Source organism: Erithacus rubecula (genome assembly GCF_903797595.1).
Source record: "Erithacus rubecula genome assembly, chromosome: 8".
Taxonomy (NCBI): Eukaryota; Metazoa; Chordata; class Aves; order Passeriformes; family Muscicapidae; genus Erithacus; species Erithacus rubecula.
Genome location: NC_136659.1, coordinates 28,739,922 through 28,757,254, shown reverse-complemented (window position 1 = coordinate 28,757,254; position 17,333 = coordinate 28,739,922). Strand labels below are relative to the sequence as shown.

The 17,333-nt window shown below is 52.2% G+C and overlaps 1 protein-coding gene across 1 annotated transcript; it reads right to left on the bottom strand.

Moving 5' to 3' along the window:
• Positions 1-13,057: 13,057 nt before the first annotated feature.
• Positions 13,058-17,070, bottom strand: EN1 (engrailed homeobox 1; the record flags this gene model as incomplete). Its single annotated transcript, XM_079311668.1, has 2 exons — positions 13,058-13,819; positions 16,395-17,070. 2 exons carry the CDS (start codon positions 17,068-17,070, stop codon positions 13,503-13,505), a joined length of 993 nt encoding a protein of 330 aa, XP_079167794.1. The 3' UTR covers positions 13,058-13,502.
• Positions 17,071-17,333: the final 263 nt, after the last annotated feature.

Below are 17,333 nucleotides of genomic sequence, written 5' to 3'. Positions count from 1 at the left end.
AGCCATAGCTTTGCCTCTTCCAGAGTTGGGAAATGAGCCTGCTCCAACCCCCAGCACTGCTAGAAAGACCCACGCTGAATCCAGAGGGCTTTGGATGGGTCCCACGGCCTCTGCATGGCTAATAAAGCTGTGAGCTACCTTTAAACAAATCATAAAAACTAATGTTACAAACATGTTTTCCTTGCTTATTAAAGTCCTGCTGAAACAGCGTGCATCAGGGTCATGCTAAACAGCTTTCTGTCTATGCCCAGCACCAGCCACCTTCTCAAAACAATGCACCACCAGATTAAAACAGCATCAAAAATATTGTGCTGCTCCTTTTCAGATGGGAAAGAAATCTTCATTATTAAAAAAAAAATAATAATAAAAGTCTGTTGCAACAGATAACCTGCACTAGTAAAAAACGGGTGGTTTTTTTTATTTGCTACTCTTTTAATAAATGGCAGGCTCTCGTAAAGATTACCTAGAAGATAAATTGGTCTGTTGGAAGAAAAAAGATTCAGGGTGTAACCAAAAATCTGCATCTGTGGCACATGAGTTGCTGATTTTTAATGTTACCAGTACATTTATATTGTAGCTTTAGGTTTATTTACCCTGATAAATACTTGATTGTCTGCCTGCAACAACTGCAGGAGAAGGCTGTTGTCACATCTATTACAATACGATCAAGTAATGGTTACAAGATAAAGTAAGGTAAAACAAATAATTCTTAATGCTGTGCAACCACCTATTATTTTATCCAAACAACTTCTGTTATCTCCTTATGGTCGAATGCCTATTCCCTAGAAAGAGAGAAGAAGTCTCTTTTTACCTCAGTAATTAGCTTGTTTGAAAGCTTCCACAAATGCTTCCTATCATAAATTTTGCATTGCTTCATGCACAATAATGCACATAAAATTAAATAAACAATTTAATTAATTTAATTAAAATTAAATATTAAACATATTGTGTATAAGAAGCCCATGTCTGTGATTTAATTGGGCAGGAGTACCCAAAGCAGTTTGGGTAACAGTGAAAAATAATTAAAAACAACAAGTTCGGTAGCCTCTGGGTACGAAGAGTAGTTGGGAGCTTTCTCCTGAGAAAGGTTTATTTAATTAAAACCAAACTAATCTTTGGAAAACACTTGATAAGCATTTCATAATACAAATCATAATCCAAAAATGAAGCTTATACTTCGTCCACATAATACTGGAAAATAATATTAAATAATTCAATTCTGCCATGAGCTACTTCCCCAGCACACACAGAATAATTCAGCATGTTTACCACCTTTAAATTTTCAGTAACATTTAGTTCGTCTGGATAAATATTAGTAAATTATATGAAGGCATAATGGATCTGTAAGTGATAAGGCTGAGAATTAATGCTTTATTTAGACTGTTTATTGCTTCCTGTAGATATTATGCCAGACAAGGAAAGCATAGCTAACTTAGCTGGGCAGGCTGTGCCTGTGTTGGCAGGTAAACCATTTGGCTGTGTTCACGTTTTCTAGCCTATTCTTTGACACCCTTCATTCATAATAGAGAATATTATTTCCAGGATCCCATATAACTGAGGGAGGAATAGATTATTTATAGGATGGTGTCTCTATCTATACTTCATGTTGCCAAATGCTTGTATTTCTATACTGTCCGGTGATAATTTCAGCTCCCTGAAAAACTTGGATCCTGCCCAAGGTCGCAAACTATCCGCCTGGACATCAAACAGTCTGCCTTGCACAAGCCCTCACAACCTGGATCGCAAATGCTGACAGGCTTTATAGGTCATTTCAAAAACAAATGCTTCATTTTAACACCTTAGACTGCAGCAGCTCCTACAACGAGCTGCTGATGCCAACCGGCTTTTTCAAAAGCGAATGTATCCAAAGAGATCCTAATTGACACTTTCAGGCAAGTGCCCAGCATAACTGAATATTACTCAGGTTTCTGGAGAGCAGTTTTAAAGTGACCATATAATTTAAGTGACCTTTGAATATAATTTCAAGTGCTACTGTAAAGCCCAGTTCCTCTCCCACTGAATGGGCTCCATCAATGGGGAAACTCTCATTGATGTTAATGAGGGCAGGAGCGGGTACTTCCCCACTGGCTCCCATTGAATCATCCAGGTTCCTTTTTTTTGTGGGAGCTTTTATTTTTGATACATTCCTGGGAAGATCCTGTTAACTGACTTGGAGTTACTTTGGTTCATATCATACCCACAGCTTTTTAGCAGAGAATCCAGTGATTAAACAGAGATTTCTATCGAGCAGAGGTACAATAGAGCCCTTTACAGGGTGTGGGAATTTCCCGCATGTTGATTAACTTCATACTGTAAAAGACCGTAGGCCAAATCCTTCAGTCCTCTCGCAGACAAAAGTCCACATTGACTTATCTGAAACCTGCCTGCGAACGCTCATTAAAGTCAATGGCATTTTGCTTTGGTGCGGGCCGGGGATTTGGCCCGCTGGTTGTCTTTGCGATTGGGCATCGCCAGGGAAGGGGATTACCCCAGCAGCGAGCCTGCAGCGGGGTCTGCCCTGCCCCAGACCTCGGGCACTGCCTTCCCTCCAGCCCCAAAAGCTGGTGGCAAAGCCCCACTTTCGGTGCACAGCCTGCAGTGCTGAGGGATGCCCGGCATCACCCCTTGGCCACCCTGGTGTCTGCACGGTGCCACCCCCTGTTTGCCCACGGGGCAGGCAGACAGCAGCCACTGACCCTCCTGATCTCCCCACTGCAGCTACTATCCAAAAACAGCACGGCTTACAGCCCTCCCAATGTTTTAGAGCTACCTGAGAGGAGGGTACATCCATCCAGAAAATAATAGAAATATAGCCCAAAACAAAGTGGGCTGCTCTCTATTTGTTTGTTTTAGCTGTATCATAGCTCAGACCTTCCTTGTCATTGTGGTTCAATATTTACTGATCGAAAATATAGACTAGCTGCAAGTCACAGCATTTGCCAGAAAGAACGATTATCATCAGAAAGAAATGGGCATTAAAAGAACAGCTCTTCTATTTCCAGAATATAAAACAGACATTCAGAAGAACAAACAGAGCAGAGAAGAAATGATGGTCATTTGCAAGTAAAATATTACTGAACAATATAACATTGGATTAACTGTTTCATGTATTTATTGTGAAAGAATATATAGAACTTTACATGAGAAACTATCAGTACAAGCAAGAAACAATGCAGTCTTTTAAACAGCTTGCTTTTAAGTTTAATGCTTCTGCACGTAGAGCACACGAGCTTGCTCCCACTGAAGCCCTTGCATCAGCTCCAGTTCGGTTCAAAGGGGCCAGGATCAGTCCCTGAGGTTTTCAGCTTTTCTCCTGTAATGTCCCTTTCACCAATATTGCACCCTCCTGCTCCTCGTGTGCTTGGGATGTATTTATGGTGGGGAATGTGCAGTGCAGCCAACAGGCACCGTAAGATGCAATTTGGGAGGGGCTGATCCTGAAAACTGTGGAGGGACTTTTTCTTTCTACATACATTTAGAAAGAAAAGGAGGGGACAGAGGGGCAGGATAAAGAAAAAAAAAAAAAAAAAAAAAAAAAAAAAAAAAAAAAAAAAAAAAAAAAAAAAAAAAAGCAGGCACATATTGAGTCCAGTCCTGCATTCGACTGAAGCAAACCATTGAGCACAGTAGCAAGGGCTGACTGGACCGGACAAAACCTGACTCCATTTATTGTCTTTTGTTGTGGTGTGCCAGGAATGCAGGAGCTGTAGTTATTCTGAATCAGGGCTGGCTCTGAGGATGGCTTTGTACTCTCAGGACCTGTGCACTGCTGAAAATTGGTGCAGCTCTGATCTCTGGCTTTAGAGAATTTTATTCCTTCCAGGACTATTTAAAGTAGTCATGTAACAATTTTAGTAACTCTGTGGCAATTAATTTTGTGAATTTGTAATTAGTTTGCTACTCTTACATAAACTTAAATTGGATTCATTTGATACTTTCTTACCCAAAATATAGTTCAAAAGAAGGATTTCTAATAAATTTGATATGCAAGTCTGTTCTAGCACTTAGTTTAGTCTTAGTTTACCCAGAAATCATTCTAAATCATTTACCATTCAATGCATGCTTTAGCAGGGACAAAAATTAGAACCAAGTTAATTCTATTATTTAACTAAATATTATAGAGCTACTGGAATTCCTAGACCACCATATTTTTTTAATCTGTCTAATCAGAAAATCCATTTAACACACAAACATTTTCCTGTGACTTCTTCTAAATGAAAGAAACTTTGCAGAAACAGAAACATAAAAATAATTGCAGTGGTACAGTTGATGACAGCTTTCCTGGCAAACACAATAACTGCCTATTGAGATAATTGAGGCACCAGTAGAGATGCATAAGATTAAAATGCAGTTTAGGGCTGAACCAGTACAACCTTTACTGTATGTGATGCAAAGTTCTCCAAGTCCATCTTCTTTCATTCAGTGCAGAGGGAAGGGCCATATTTATTTTTAATGCTTGAGCTTTCCCTTCAAGTTCATTCCACCCAAATTAAATAAAAACCCTAAGACTCTTTCAAATTTCCTGGAAACAGATCTTGAAACCTCAATCTACTTTTAGCTTCATACATACAAAATTTCTGGTTATTTCAAGGACGATTTTGCAACACAAAAAAAAAAAAAAATTGTAAGTTAAATTCTCAGAGTCACTACAGCTATAAGTGTGGATTTAGGAAGAATCCAAAATGAAGGGATCCTTAAAAAATAAACAAAACCACAACCAAATGAGGGCCCTGATATGCATTAATAACAATAGTGATGTCACTCATGTTCAATCATTTATATGTTCTCATAAATCATTTTTAATTATTTATTGTATATAAAGAGGAGCTTGAAGTGTGACAAGTTGCTGCAATTTTAAATAAAGCTTACAAGTAACTTTTCAAGCTTTGCAGGCTCAGGGTAGTAAAACCCACTGACTGAGCAATGTGTATCCAAGTACAAAAACCTTCAGCAGAGTTATAAGCCTGCCTGAAAGGCAGAGCTGGGTGCTTGCTCTTCACTAGCATCAGCACTGCAGGGACTAATCTGGAGCTGGTGTAAACCAGCGTGCAAGGGAAGGGAACCAGTGCTGTCTGCATCCACCTTGTCACACAGCAGTGGAACCAGCAGGGCTAAACCCCTTTAACCAGCTCTCCATTCAGGAGCAATTCTCTGAGGGATTTGGGGAGCACCAATGGGAGCACTCGGGAATTTCAGGGCAGTGGTCGAGAGTTAGTGGATCAAAGAGGATCTGCAGGGCCCTGAAGCTTTCTACTGCACCCGGGATTTCACTCTTTTGGAGGAAAAATGTTTCATCTTTGCTACTGAACTCCCTGGGAAATTAGAGCTTGCTGCTGACTTGTAACTGACCACACTGCACAGCCAGTTTACAAGGGCTCAGCAATCCCACTGGAATCAGCACTCAGAAATGTCCTCAGGTGGGAGGAGTAGGTGCTTGGCACTAAGAACAGTAATTGTACCATCTCCTGGATATTCAGAAAGCTACAATATGCAAGGCAAACGGGAATGCTCTACTTTCCTCTGGCATTGCTAGGTGCCTATTATTTTTGTCAAGATTTATCCCACCTGCAGCAATATTCAGGGCAGTAGTCTATTGTTGTAGATCAGGCTGAGCTGATGCTCATTTTTAAATTAAACCTCAGGTGAAAGCTGCAAATCTACACGTGCAGATGGTTTGTCTGTGCTTGCAATCCTGCACGTGTGCAACTTAGCACAGTGCAGCTCCCCTGACCTCTGGCTGCTGGGGTTTTATTCCTGACAGGCTAGATATGAATAAAATCATATGGAACTGTGTTTTTACAGTTCAGCCTTCTGAGTCCCATCCTGCTGCCATTGAAATCAATGGCAAAACTCCCAACTTCCCTAGTCATATCAGATTAGCTTTGTTCCACGGACTGAAACAATCTAATAGATACCAGGTGTCCTCCACAGAGCTTGTGTGGTCTACAAGTAAGTGGAACATATTTTAAAAAGTCAAATATGAAACAGCTACATCACAGAACCTGTAATAACCTCCAACTGATATTATTATCTATGGAGGACATGATCAGTATCTAAAATGTGACTCATTATATATTTATATGATGCATCCTATAACAGGCATTCTGGGGTAAATTCAGCTGCATGTTAAACCACTACAGAAATGGATCCATATTTATGTTCATTTCCACAAGAAAGCAAGGGTCTCGTGTGTTTTTACTTAAGGGAGGGAGTCTCAAACAACCTTACATTAATCCAGAAATCCACTTTAAATATATGACCCTGCATGTAAAAAGACCTATAGAAGTTAAACACTGCAAGTGAAACCAATAGGTTGCTACTCTAACATCCCCTCTTGCTCATAGTTATGAACCTCCACCATGGAATTCCCTACTTGCTTTTCTAGTTATGGACCTTCACCAGCTCCTCCAGTAGCATGGAGATCACACAGTGCTATAAATGTCCAGACCTGGGCTGCACCAAGATATCCATCACTGTGCAAAGGATGTAGCTGGAAAAGACACAAGGAATTTCCTTGTGTTGTCCCCTGGCGTGTAGGTGGCCCAGAAGCCTTGCCTGGCCAAGTAAATTCTCAGTGCCCTGCTCTGCACTATCAGGGACAGAAAGAAATCCTGCTGCCCATTCCACAGCCTGACCCTGACTCACACTACCTGCAGAGAGGAGCCTCAGTGCAGCTTCTCCTTGCTTTGCTCAAGGAAGGACCAGTGCTTCCAGCCAAGGACCCATCACAAAGGACAGCCAGGTTAATAACTTAGAAACACACAAATGGAGTGATCCCAAGCAAAAACTCAAACCTTTCTTGGGAACAACAAAAAAAAAAATATATTGGTCATTTTTCTAACCCAATTAAAAGTCCTCAGATGTACCAAGGTCTATCCTGGTTCCTTAGCCAGAAGGGTACACCTGGGGCCAGCTCTTGGGGCTGTTTGTGTGCAGGTGCTCTGGTCTGCTGCTGTGCTCTTGCCATGCAATTCCATGTCTTAGGGGCAGACTCCATAGATGTCTCTGATTACAGAGCTGGCCCGGGGCTCTTGTGGGCTCTGATGAATGGGGGATGCCAGTCAGAAGGTTCCAACACACTTTCCACTCATGTTCTGCTAAGGAAGCCTCACATCTTGCAAGCCTCCCTGTTCTATCCAAACCACTGACTGTTGCCTCCTAAGGGTTGAGGGACAGTATGGGCTTGCTCCAACCTGGCTTAATGGGAAACACTTTCTCAGCTGGTGCCCAGGCACTGCTGCTCAGCCCTGCAGGAGAAGAGTACTGCAATAACAGAGGTGTGATACCCCCAGGCAATATTCCGAAGCTGCCCGTGGAAAGGGCCAAGGTGACAGTGCTCTCCAGCAAAACTGCTGCTGGAGTCAGCGTTTGGCTCCTGAAGGAAAAAGATACACCTTTATTTTGGGGGGGTTTTTAACCAGGAATACACCAAACCCCATTAAAAAGGCATGATCCAATCAGTATCTCATTTGTATCTGAATATCTAATGCTATCTCTAGTCTTATCTTTTACCGGTCACCCTCTCGCATTATAGCCTCCTTAAGCGGCTTATATACTTGTACTTCTCCAATAAAGATCTTGGAAAGTACGTTCAAGGGTAGCTTATTTTAACATTCATCACATTTAACAAGACTTTTACCAGAGCAGAGAGAACGCGTAACTAATTGTTGGAAGATCTGGTCAAGTTTATTGTGACGGGTAACTGTCGGGCAATTATGATTTATTTATTCAGAGGGAGATAAGGCACGCATTGTTCTCTCGAAGGAAAAAAAGTGTGGCTGATCCTAAAGTTAATATTATTTCCCATGCCGTCTTCAATCTTTTCATAACTGAAGGCACCCACCAGACTACAGTCCTCATTGGCTGCGTTTGCTCCAAATTTTGAGTTTAAACTCAACTTCTCCCCCAACCTCTCCTGGGCACGGCGAGGCCGTTCAGGTGCAGCTTCTCCTCTACCTATTTCTGTAGGTATGAGGGGACTCCTGAGAGAGCCGATGTCCCCACAGGGTCCCCGAGCCTCGCTCCCCGCCGGGGGGAGCCTGTGATGGACGGGGACAGGATAACAAGCGGGGTGTCCTTTTCGTCTGGCAACCAAAGAAAGGGAGAGGAGATAAAAATGCCCCGTTACCGCCAGTTTCTCGGGTCCCTGCGGTGTTTTCTCGAGTGGCAGCGTGTCCTCGCAAATAGAGGCATCGGGGAGCGGGCTGGGAGCGTCTCCGTCGACGCAGCCCGTTCGCACATCCCGCCCGCCCCAGTGAGAGCAGAGCCCGGCCTCGGGGCTGCCTTCAGCTCCGGCGCGACCCCGCTGATCCCCGAGCTCGGGGAGCACAGCCGAGGCACGCACATCCTCGAGCACATCCGAGGATGACAAAAAAAAACCCAAAAAAACAAAAAACAAAACAAAAGAAAATAAAAAATCACCAAAAGTGCCTTGGCCCGCCTGTATCCACACATCTCCCTGGAGCAGCGGCTCCTTCCCGTATTGGAGCCGGACCCGGCGCAGAGCGGGGCTGCTGCCAGTGTCCGCCCCCACGGAGCCCCCACGTCTGCACCGCCGGCACCGGCATCGGCCCTGCCCAGGCCCGCAGCGCCTTGGGTTCCGCAGCCCCTTGCCTCCTTAAATCCCCCGACGGCTCTGCTGCTGCTGCCGCACCTACCAAAGTTTTTATTCGCACCTTCGTTATTTCCAAACTGATCAAATGGCCGAGAACAAACAAGAAAAGTCTTTTTAATGTAAGGGTTGCTCACCTGATGTAGTAAGATCAGTTCTCAGAGCAAAGGGCTTCTACTTCCAGCAAAATCTGGTTCCTCGACTTACTCAGCCGGAAGAGCGAGCACCATTAGCTGCTTTACATAGACTTTTTTAAGTCTGTGTCAAAGGCGTTTGATGTAGAGCATAAAGATGCACCTTGCGCGCTTCTGTCAGCAGCCAGCCCGAGGCTGGGGCTCGGGTGCTACGTGTCCAACTCCCCAACAGGAGAAAAGTTAAGATTTTCTTTTACTCATAATTTATTGCCTCTTTTCAAAGTTTCAGCCCTTGGCCGTTCAACAAAGCTTTTTCAAAACGGTTTTAGATTTAATCGGAAACCATTGGAGTAGTGTTTTGATCCGACCGCCGCTCTGCGTTTATTTCTTGTAAAACAGAATAAAAGTTACATCGAACTGGTTTCACCGACAAGCAGTCGGGGTGCTGGGGCTGGGGGGTGTTCTGGGCCGGGCCAGGACCCTCTCCGGGCTCGGAGGGAGCTCCCCGCAGGGACACCCACCGCCTGCTCCGCGGGGACTCCTCCGCGGCTCCGGACGCGGCTGAGCGGCTCAGGGGCGGGAGGGCAACCGGGGCACGACCGGTCCCTAGAGCCCCACAGCCGAGACCGACTGCGGACAAATGTTCGGCGAGCAGGGCTCCTACCTCCGCTCAGTCATTTGCTAGCGCTGCCTCGGACCTTACCCGACGAGAGGGAGAGGTGAGTGTTTGGCAATATTCACTGTAAACCACTGTGGGATTCACTCCCTTAATCCCGGCGTGGCCTCCAACACCGCAAGGAAGTACGGAGAGAACCCGAGGCCGGGGCCGGACCCCCGAGGCCCGACCCCCGGCACAGTGGTCCGGCTCCCAGCGCCCTTCGGCGAGGCGGACGCGGCGCTCCGTGCCCGGGGGAAGGGAATCTGCCCCCAGCCGGAGCCGTGGCGAGAGCCCCTCGCACCCACGGCCCTCCGAGCAGAGGGGAGGGGAGCGGAGCTCTCTTGTAAAGCTCCCAGCCGTCGGAACCCGCAAGATAAACATCATTAGAAATCATTGTAATTGGGATTGTGAAATCTGACCTCTGACCCTCCGGGCTACGTGTCACAACCGTGTCTGCTTTGATTCCTCGAAAGGCGGCACAAAGGAACAAGCTCCGTGACAGGAGGCAGCGGGATCTGCGCCCCGGCCGGAGGGGACCGACGGGGGGGACCACGCGTGGCTTTCCCCTCCTCCCCCGTGCCTCATTTGCATATGCAAATCAGCGGGCCGCGCCCTCCCGGGGGGTGGTCGTCAGGCCGGGGCCGGGGTCTGGAACGATTGTGCCCGATTCAAGGGGTGCCTTGGACGGAGAAATCAGCGTCGGTGCGTCCTTCCACCAGGGGTGCTGAGGGTTGTCTTTTGGGTGTTGACTGATATTCACAACCCACAAACGCGCGGCTGTCTCCCGAGAGTCGGGGTGTGGGGGAGCAGACCCCCGAGGCACGCAGGAAGGAGGGGTAGGGTAGCGCTTTGCCCCCAGGGCTTTTCCGCCTGGGCTAGCGGGTGCTGCTCCTGGGGCTTGGGCTGCCCAGTGCCTTCCGTCCGTCCAGCCCCCAGCATTCTTCCCCGGTGCGTGTCCCTCGCCTCCCCCGGCCGCTTCCCGCACACCTGGTCCCTTTCCTACGGGGACGATATTGTGCCTCCTGCTCTTATTTCTCAGCTCGGGCTGGTGCTGAGCCCCGGGTCAAGTTCTTCCTCCCCACACCCTACTGCTGGAGAGGATTCCCACAGGGGACCAAGGTCACTCGTGGAGCCTGCGAGGACAGACCTAGACCTCGCGGGCCGACACCAATTCACCAATATGCCCCACTCAACTACTCTCCATGAGAAATCCTAAAAGCGTAATTACAATTATAAAAAGTCTGATTTGTTTAAATAATCTTCTTTAGGATTCCTTTAATCTGCCCTTTATTTCCCTCGTCGGCTTTATTCCTGACTTGTCCAGCTCAACTGAGTTTGGCTGGACAACCAGCAGCTGAGGAAACCCTTCTTCCTCTTCCTCTGGAGCCCCCAAGCCTTCGGGCGACCCCAGCGCCCCGGAGGCGCTCCCGGCTGCAGGTAGGCAGCAGGTCCCGGGCTCCGGCGGCGGGACGGGGGGCGGTGGGGGCCGGACAGCCCTGCTCGACCCACGCTGAGAGGCAGCCTGAGCATCACCCGTGTCCCGTGGAGAGGGAAAGCTAAGCGGGTCGGTACCCTCGGCAAGTCCGGGCCAGATCCGGCCCGGGAATGTTCTTGGGGAGGCTCGTTACTCGATTTTTAAGGAGAAATGACGTTTTTTTGCCTGTACAGCTCCAGGGAAGTGCGAGACGGCGTGTATGGCAAAGGCAGAGGATTTAACTGGGACTGGAGTGGGCGGGAGTAGGGAATAATCTCTCTGTGTCCCCCCGACAGCAGCAAGTGAAAGGGGGGCTAGGGGGGAATCTGAACAGCCCCGAACTCTGCAGCTGCCCCCGCCGGTCCGAGCTCTAGCCGACCGCTTTCCCCGCGAGCGGTGGAGCTCGCACTTTGAAGACGGCTTTATTTTCCTCAGTGCGGAAGATTTGAGTTCATGTTCCAATCCCATTGGAAAAAAAAAAAAAAAAAAAAAAAAAAAAAAAAAAAAAAAAAAAAAAAAAAAAAAAAAAAAAAGAAAAGGAGAAATAAATGCACAACTTTAGATGGCGCTGTACAACATTTATTTAAGCCCTCCGAGTATTCGCGGCTCCTCGGCCTGCAGAGAGAAGAGCCCTCGGCGGGCAGAGGCGGGCTGGGCTAGGCGGGGATGGGGTGGGATACGCTGGGGTAGGATGGAGTGGGATGAGGTTAGGGGGGTCCTGCCCCATCGACACCGGGCACGGAGGGCAAGGGGCTCCATCCCCGGACGGTGATAGCAAACCGCAGCTCTAAGCAGGAGGAGTTAAAAAGCACGAAAATGGCAGAAGCCATCTCCCGCTCGCCCACTGCTCCCCTTCTCAAACTGACAGAAACCCCCAATGCCTCCGACGGGGCGCGGAGGGGGCAGCTGCAGGCTGTGCGGCCGGGAGTGCTGCTGCCTGCCCCCTTCCGCCCCCGCTCCCACTGACCTGGGCACGGCATCGCCCCATCCTCCGGGCAGATGCAGAAGAAAGGGTCCCCCGGCTCCAGCTCTGCTCGCTTGTCCTCTTCGCCCTGCCGGCTGCGGGCCTGGGGCGGGGATAGAGAGGAGCAGAAAGAGGAGAAGGAAAGCCGACAAGCCTCGTCGAGGGGAACGCGCGGCTCTCACCTGCCTCGGCGCCCGGTTTCATCCTCAGCGAGGAGCGGAATTCCGTGTGCAGCCCTCGGCTCGGCCCCACGCAAGGCCCGCGTGGGCTCAGGCCTGGCGCTCCTCGACGGCTCGAGGACAAGGCCAAGGGCACTGCCCGGTCCCGGCCCGTCGGTGTCCCCGGGCCGGCGGCGAAAGCCGACCCGGGACTGAGCAGGCCGGCTTTTAACCGGCTGGGCTGGCGGAAAAGCGGAGCGGGGGCCGCAGCCGGGAGCCCCGCCGTGCCGCCGGCCCTCCGCCACCCCGCACACACGGCAAATACGAGCCCGAGCCCTGCGAGAGGCAGCGGAGCTCAGGGAGCGGCGCCCGGAGCGCTCCCGGAGCGCGGAGCAGCGCCCGGCACCGAGCGCCGATCGCTCCGGTGCGACCCTCGGGAGAGCTCCTCGCTGCAAACAGCGTGGGAGCACATCTTCTCGGAGAGGATCAGCAAGGAGCTGTCAGACAAAAATCTTTCCAACACATCCCTGAGCCCTAAATGTCCAGACAATTTCAGGCAATTTTTCAGCGGGAACTCGTGATATATTATGACCATTATTATGAGGTGGTTTTAATTTCTGGTTTAAAAGGAAGATGCGGGAGGTGAGGCATGACTCCTATTGCAAAGATAATTAATTATTTTTAAAGAGTAGAAAAATTAAAACTAGGTTTTTTTTAAAAATCGAATATCTAAGGGCTCTTAACAAGGGATGAGCAGTCTAAAAATTGCTGCATCTATCGAAAGAAAAATCTACATATGCCACCGAAATGGCACTATGCACAGAATGTATGGTGTATGTATATATACATTTATTCACTATATTTACATTTGTATTTATATTTATATATATGCAAACATCCATACACTAAAATAAAGAAGTCAGCCTGGATCCTGAACACAGTCTACACTTTATTTCAGACTACAGATTTCTGAACATAATAAAATCTTTGGCTTGTAGCGGCGGGTTCAGTCTCGCAGTCTGTGGATCAGAAATTTTTTTTTCCTCGGGAAAAAAAAAAAAAGAGAGAGAGAGACAGAAATTCACACACACACACACAAAAAAAAAATAAAATAAGATCAAACGACGGATGAGAAAAGTCTGACATTTACTGTAAAACAGGAGCAACGGACATCGGGGGGGAGGGGGGGAAAGAAAAAAAGGAGAGCAAACAAAACGAACAAACGAACAAAAGAAAGGAGAAACAGAGAGAAGGGAAGAGAGAAACTGTCCAGCAAATAGAGATCGCTACACATATTTCTTACCTGAAATTAAATATATACAAGGTCATATGCTGTTTGGCTATATAGAGATAATTTTTCTTAAGTGTTCATATTTATTTTTTTTTCTTAATCGGAGTCCTTATACTATGGATAGACAATAGATCTGCTTTTAAATCGCACCTGTCCGCCTCCCGGCCGGCGGGCCGGCGCCGCGGCGCAGGGCTGGGCTGGGGCCGCCCGCCTCACTCGCTCTCCTCTTTGTCCTGCACCGTGGTGGTGGAGTGGTTGTAGAGTCCCTGGGCCATGAGGTGCAGCGCCAGCCCGTTCTTGATGCCGGTCGCCTTCTTGATTTTGGCCCGTTTGTTCTGGAACCAGATCTTGATCTGGGACTCGTTAAGGCTGAGCTCCTGGGCCAGGCTCTGCCGCCGCTGCTCCGTGATGTACCGGTTCGCCTGGAACTCCGCCTTCAGCCGCTGCAGCTGCTCGGCCGTGAACGCGGTCCGCGGCCGCTTGTCCTCCTTCTCCGTCTTCTTCTTCTTCAGCTTCCTGGTGCGGGGGCCTGCGGGCAGGGCACACACACGCCGCTGGGCAGGGCCGCGCCGCCGACCGACCGACCGACCGGCCGACAGACCGACCGCCGCCCCCGCCCCGCCGGCCACGGAAAAATGGCCGACGGGTGAATTTGTGGTGGTTCCGTGTGTCCCCCCAAGCCCCTCAACCCCGGCACCGCCGCCCCGGCACGGCGGAGGGAAGGATGGGGAAGGAACGGGGAGGTCGGGACCGAGCGCGCCCGCGCATCACCCGCTGCCGCGGCCCCGCCGAGCCGGCCCCGCGGGCGAGGGGAGCCGAGCCCCGCTCGCCCCCCGCCCCGGCACACGTCGGGGCTCCGCTCCCGGCCCGAGCCACTTTCCTCCTGCACGGCCCGGGACCGGGGCCCGCCCGCCGGGCAGCGGCTCCTCCGGGCAGCGCGGGGACCAAACGTTCCCGCTGCCAGGCACCGGGGAGCCGCCGCCAGCAACAGACTGGCAGAAGGCTGCCCTGGTCTCCTTTCGGGGGACAGCGACCGTCTCCGCAAAGCCAGCCCAGCCCTGGGGGTGCTTCTCCGCCGCCACCGCCCGGGTCTCCTGGGCTCTCCGGCGGCCGCTCCCTGCCAGGGACCCACGGCCCCGCTCTCTGCTCGCTCCGCCAAGCCCAGTCTAAAGCATCCCCGCTCCCCATCCAGGCCGCAAAGGGGCCAGCTGAAGTGCGGCACAGCTCGCCGGGGAAGCCGCCGGATCCCGGGGCTCATCTCTCTGGCAGCGCCTAGCCGAGGAGGAGGTAACACCGGTCCTCCGCCCGCCGGCCTGGCCCGGCCATGGGGAAGAGGAGCGGGAGGGAACCGTGAAGAATGGGATCTACGAAAATTCCCCGACAGCTGCCGGGCTCGGCGGGCGGTCCCAGGCCCGCAGCCCCCCGCCAGCAACAGCCGCAGCCGGAGCCGGCGAGGCCTCCCTGCCGCCGAGTAGGCCGAAAGCTCCTCTCCCGGTGCAGTTTTTCCCCGGAACGGGGATATTCCCCCCGGCTCGGCAGCGGCTGTCGGCGGGGAGAGAGACGAGGCCCGGTGGGGAGAGGGATGGGGCCAGCGGGATGCTCCCGAGCTGGACCGGCGGGGGATGGAGGGCGCGGGGAGTGAATCGCCGAGCCCCGGCACCTTGCAGCGGGGTGCCGGCGCCTCCGAACGCCGCAGCCCGCCCGGCCTCGGAGCCGAGAGAAGCAGCCGGGGCCGGCGGGCAGCTACGAGCACAACAAAGAGCGGCCGAGCCGAGCCAGCCTCCCCTCGCCCTTCTCCCCTCCGGGTTACAGAGAGCAGGGAGCGCCGGGGAGGAGGACATGCAGAAATGATCTTTTGCCCGAAGAAAGGGGAGGAAAGGGCAAGTGCAGAACGCCGGGCACCCCGTGGCCCTGGGAATCGGCAGCACAACACCCGCGGCCGGGCCGGCCGGGAGCGAGGCCGTGCCGTCTGACAGCTCTATCACCCTATCAATCACCCCAGTCAATCAAAGAGGCTTTTCTGAGTTTGAAGTCGCTGGACGTGTCAATAACGGGGGATGGAGACGGCTCGGCCGCAGCAGGCCGGGCAGCGCGGAGCGAGGCCGGGCAGCGCCGCCTTCCCTTCCCCGCGCCCTGAAGCGGCCCCGGGCACGCACAGCGGAGCCCCGGTCCCGCACCGCGCTGGCCGATCCCTGGCTACTGCCTGGAAGTGCCATGGGGGAACGCCATCTCCTTGTCCTCCCCTTCCTCAAAAAAAAAAAAAAAAAAAAAAAAAACCAAAACAAAACAAAGGCATCTAAAGCCAGAAAGTAACAGTAATAAATAAAAGGGTGCCTGAGGGTACCTGGACAAGGTAAAGACCTAGAAGGGGAGCTAAACAGGGCCGGGAAGGCCGATGCGGCGGCTCCCACGGGGAGGACCTCGGGCACAGGCATATCCCCATGCCGCAGCTGGGCCCCAAACGGCAGCAGGGAGCACCAGCTCCGGCGGCAAAGCGCGGCCTAAGGCCCTGCCTGATCGCTGCAGAGGCCTCGATAAACAGACCTTCCACCACCTTCTAAAAAGCCCTTTTTCCTTCGCGTCCAAGAAAACACTACCTCCTCCCCCCCGCACCGCCAGTAGCCGCTCAACATGTGGCTCGGGTCTTCGCCCCCTCGCTCCTCCAGCAGCACCCAAGGAAAAAAAATATATAAAAGAAGGGGGAAAGAAGCCTCAGAACAAGGGAGCGGCCAACTCCGCTGCCTTTTTCTCGCAACGTTCTCGCCCCGCGCCGCCGCGCTACGGAACACCCGCGGCTGCGGCAGGCGGGGCGGGTGGGGGCGCGGGAAGGGGTCGCTCCCGCCGGCTCTCCGCATCGAACCGCTGCCGAATCGGGGCTCGGCGTCACATTCAAATTTGGGAGACTCGGAGGAGGAAGGAGGGCTGGTGGCGGAGGGGGGGACGCGGTTCCTCTCGCCCCGTGTGACCCAGGCCGCCCTCCCCCCCACGCAAGATCTTCAACAAGCCGGGAGCCAAAGCCAAGGGGGGAAGAGGGAAAGGAGAAGGGGGCGGGGGGGCGACTTTGTCACGATTTAACAGCTCCCAGATGCGCCGCGGTTCCTTACCCGAGGACGGTCTGTCTGAATACCTAGTGCAGTAGACCCAGGCAGGCCACACCAGCGGCTGTTGCGAGTCGGGCTTTATAACAGGTCCTCCATTATTAGAGCCCATGAGGAGGATGGCGGGGCTGCCGTGCTCCCCGTACTTGGCCGGGTGAGTCTCGCCCCCGTCGGCGGGGGGCTTGGCCGCCCCCGACGCCGCCGCCGCTGCCGCCGCGGCGGGACTGGCTTTGGCGGCGGCGGCGGGCGGCGGCGGCGGCGCGGAGCCGTCGGGACGGCAGTTCGAGTCCGGGCAGAGGAGGGCGGGCGGGTTGGGCGGCCGGGCCAGCAGCGGGTTGACGTTTTCTCTACCTGAGCTCTGCCCCCGGTCTCCGTCCCGCTCCCGGCTACCTCCTCCTCCTCCTCCGCCGGCCGGCGCGGGCGGCTCCTTCTTGCAGCCGAAGTCCGGCCTCAGGATGTTGTCGATGAAAAAGTTGGTGGTGCGGTGGGGCGGCGGTGGCGGGGGCGGCGGCGGGGGCGGCGGGTGGCGGCGGCGGGGCAGGGGCAGGGGGCAGGGCGCGGCGGGGGAGGCGGGCGCGGGGCTGGGGGACACGGGCACGCTCTCGCCATCGCTGCCGCTGCCGCTGCTCGCCGGGCCGGGCGCCGCGTCTCGGTGGCCGTGCCCCTCCGGCGGCTCTTCCATGCTCAGTCCCCGCCACGGAAATCGCTGTCTCTTTTCCCCCCCACCCACCCACTTTACGCCCACCCCACTTTGACGGTGGGTGGCGGGGTGGAAAAGGGGGAGGAAAAAATTAAAAAAAAAAAAAAAAAAAAAAAAAAAAAAAAAAAAAAGAAGAAGAAAAAATATTAAAATCCACTTGTTGGGCTGGAGCTGAGATATTTTTTTTCTCTCCCTCTCACGGATGGATCCAAAACCTGGGAGATACTCGAGGGCTTCTCTCCCCC